The sequence below is a fragment of the Nicotiana tabacum genome, chromosome 1 (genome assembly GCF_000715075.1).
Source record: "Nicotiana tabacum cultivar K326 chromosome 1, ASM71507v2, whole genome shotgun sequence".
NCBI lineage: Eukaryota > Viridiplantae > Streptophyta > Magnoliopsida > Solanales > Solanaceae > Nicotiana > Nicotiana tabacum.
In genome coordinates this window covers 71,892,691-71,896,134 of record NC_134080.1, presented here as the reverse complement: position 1 = coordinate 71,896,134, position 3,444 = coordinate 71,892,691, and the positions used below count along the sequence as shown (strand labels likewise).

General features: G+C 37.3%; 2 protein-coding genes across 2 annotated transcripts; both read right to left on the bottom strand.

The window, feature by feature from the left end:
- Window positions 1–1,235: 1,235 nt before the first annotated feature.
- On the bottom strand, window positions 1,236–2,736 carry LOC142162856 (uncharacterized). The gene is made up of 4 exons (XM_075219862.1): window positions 2,284–2,736; window positions 2,086–2,103; window positions 1,931–2,041; window positions 1,236–1,706 (listed from the first exon to the last, which is right to left on the bottom strand). Exons 1-4 carry the CDS (start codon window positions 2,734–2,736, stop codon window positions 1,236–1,238), a joined length of 1,053 nt encoding a protein of 350 aa, XP_075075963.1.
- A 54-nt stretch (window positions 2,737–2,790) lies between these two features.
- LOC142162854 (uncharacterized) lies at window positions 2,791–3,444 on the bottom strand. Its single transcript, XM_075219857.1, has one exon. It carries the CDS (start codon window positions 3,442–3,444, stop codon window positions 2,791–2,793), a length of 654 nt encoding a protein of 217 aa, XP_075075958.1.

Genomic DNA, 3,444 nt, shown 5'->3' with positions numbered 1-3,444 from the left:
GTAAGGTTATTTTTGCATTTTCTATTAATGTGGAATGACTACCAGTAATTGGTTAATCATCCACATATATGAGAATCACCACTAAACCATCTCCTTGTCTTTTGGTAAACAAGGAACGATCAAATCCACTCTGTTTGTATCCACTCTCTATTAAAGTTTCAGTAAGCTTAATATTACATTGCCTAGAAGCTTGTTTGAGGCCATATAAAGATTTGAGAAGTCCGCATACCTTGGTCTCCCCCTGATTGGTGGACCCTTGAGGCATACTCATGTAGACTTCCTCATACATATCTCCCCGTAAGAAAGCATTGTTAACATCCATTTGGTATAGAGGCCACCCTTTGGAAGTGGCTATACTGATAACAAATCTCACTGTCACCATTTTTGCAACTGGTGAGAATGTGTCATGATAGTCAAGTCCTTCCTTTTGGTTGTATCCTTTAGCAACCAAACGAGCATTGAACCTTTCTACCTCTCCATTTGTTTTACTTAACTTTGTATACCCATTTAGAACTAATAGTTTGCTTTCCTTTAGGCAATTCAATCAGTTCCCAAGTCTTGTTATCCTCAAGTGCTTGTATTTCATGATTCGTGGCTTTAATCCATCTGTCATCTTGAATTGCCTCCTTAAAAGAGTTTGGTCCAATGCATGCTGAAAAAGCCCTCAAATAGAATTGATATCTTGTTGACAGATTCCCATAGTATAGACCTTTGGATGGTGGATAAAGATATTCATTAGTAGTGTTTTTGGTTGTAACATAGCCTTTTAGCCAAATAGGAGGTTTTGAGATTCTCCCTTTTTTTCTAACTTCATGAGATACTTCCTGAACTGGTGGTTGTTGAAGGGATGGTTCCGATGGTTGTGAAGGGATTGGTGGTAGTTCTGATGGTTATGATGGGATTGGTGTTTCATCTAAATTGGCTTGTGAAGTATCTGCATCTATTGTAAATGTCTCTCTTGGGACTATGTCAGTATGATCCTTATGAGTTTCTGTCAAATTTTTAACATGTGTCATTTGTTCTTGAGTGTTATTATCGACAAGGCTGCTTGTTGGTTCTTGTTCAATGCTTGGCTGAGCAGATTGTACCATCAATTCTGGCTGCTTTGGAAATAAATCAGCAAAATCTACCTCAGAATTTTTGAATGGAAACATATTTTCTCTAAAACTAACATCCCTGCTGACCATAAAGACCTTTCTTTCTAGATCATAAAGCATGTACCCCTTTTGAGTTGTTCAATTCCCTACCAGCATACATCTATTTGCTCTTGGACTGAATTTATCTCCTCTTGAAAGGTTTCTAGTATAACAGAGGCAACCAAACACCCTAAGATGATTTATGTCAAGTGGCTTGTTGTATAGAAGCTCATGTGGTGATCTTCCTTTTAAAATAGAAGTAGGCCATTTATTAAGTAGGTACACAACAGTCTTAACACACTCCCCCCAAAATCTATTAGGAATTGAACTTTGGAACTTCATAGCTCTAGCTACTTCTAGAATGTGTCTATGCTTCTTTCCTATCACCCCATTCTGTTGAGGTGTGTAGGGACAAGTACTCTGATGAACAATTCCTAATGAAGAAAATAGTTCATTGCAATTGGAGTTGAAGAATTCAGTGCCATTGTCAGATCTCAATGTCTTAACAGTCACTCCAAACTGATTTTTGACCATTGAAAAGAAATTCTTCAAGATAACTATTACTTCACTCTTTGATTGCAACAAACATATCCAAGTAAATCTAATGTAATCATCTACCACTATAACAAAATAGTACTTTTTGTCATGAGTAGGTACCCTATGAGGTTCACATATATATACATGAACAAGCTGGAAACTACTAACAGTATTATTACTATAATGGAAATCTTAGCCTGCTTTGCTTAGCCAAGGGGCATATATCATAGTTGTGCATTGTCCACTGAGTTCTTTACCTGTTGAATATGTTGTATTGCATTTGTTGAAGGATGCCCCAGTCTCATATACCAAAGAACTAAATTATTTGCATTTTTGGTAACCATTGCTGCTGTAGGCATTAATCTCCTCTACAAAAGTATAATCCACGTGATTCCTTAGCAATCCCCATCACCTTCTCATTATAAAGACCCTACAGTACACAGAAGTCAGGGAAGGACATTCCAACACAACATAGTTCCTTGGTCAATTTTGAAACTAACAATAAGTTGAACTTAAAGTCAGGAACATGTAAAACATCCATCAAAAGTTGGTTGTCCAATATAGAAACATTTCATGTATGAGTTATTTGACACTTATTCCCTGTTGGTACTTGCACTCCACTATCATTGTGTGCATTACAATCCTTAACATCATGCATAATCTCCTTATGAAAGGTAATATGATGTGAGGCTCTTGAATCTAATATCCATTCATAGTCAAAAGCATTTGATAACAATGCATTTATACCTGCCATAAGTGAGTGACAGTCACCTGTGTCTTGTTTGTTCAGAAGGTTCAACAGCTGCTTGTATTGATCCTCTGTGAGGAAATTCCCATTTGTGGACTGTGTGCTTGATGCATTTCCCTTTTCTGTTGTAGCAGCATTAGCATAAGGCTTGACTCCTTGTATTGGTGCTTTCTTCTTACTCTTGAAATCCGGAGGATATCCTATAATTTTGTAACAATTCTCCTTCAAGTGACCCTTATACCCACAAAAATCACAAATCAAGCCTGGTTTTGCCTTAAATCCTTGATTGAATGTCTGATTCTTTCCAGCTAGCATAGTCAAAGCATCGTTATTAGGCTCCCCTGCTCCAAGAGTTCTCTGACTCTCTTCTTATATGACCAAGGCATATGCCTGATTAACTGTCAAAATAGGTGTTTTGAGTAGCACCTGACTTGTCACATGATCATAGCTTTCATTTAGACCAACTAAAAACTGTAAAAGTTTTAGATTTCTGAATTGTTCAATAAAAGGCCTCGTCTCCTCACAATCACATCCAGATCCTACCACTAACAAATCCATTTCATCCCATAAATCTTTCATTTTTGAGTAATAAACAGTGACTGAATCAGTACCTTGAGTTAATGACCCTATCATCTTCCACAGTCGAAAAGTCTGAGTTAGATTCGATTTATCAAATCGTTCCTTAAATTCGCCCCAAACGTTCGACGCATTTGATGCATAAATGATACTAGGTTGAAATTCCACCGCCACTGTTTTTTCGATCCATGACAGCACTGCAACGTTACATATATCCCATTGATTTGCCAATTCATCTTTGAAAGAGCTTTTTACCCAGGTTCCTTCTAGGAAACCTAATTTATTTTTCACCAATAATGTTGTTCGCATAGCTCGACTCCACAGACCATAATTTTCTTGTCCTGTGGGTTTTATGTCGATGAACTCTACACCAGGTGTGTTCGATTCTCTCAAGTACAAAGGATGATTGTGATCAGTTCGAGAAATTTCAATCTCTGGTTCTCCCAT

Coding starts and splice junctions, on each gene's coding strand:
- LOC142162854 (XM_075219857.1), bottom strand. CDS start 3,444: ATGGGAGAACCAGAGATTGAAATTTCTCGAACTGATCACAATCATCCT.
- LOC142162856 (XM_075219862.1), bottom strand. CDS start 2,736: ATGCTAGCTGGAAAGAATCAGACATTCAATCAAGGATTTAAGGCAAAA. Junction 1,707..1,930: donor CAATACAACATATTCAACAG/GTAAAGAACTCA, acceptor TTGCAATCAAAG/AGTGAAGTAATAGTTATCTT.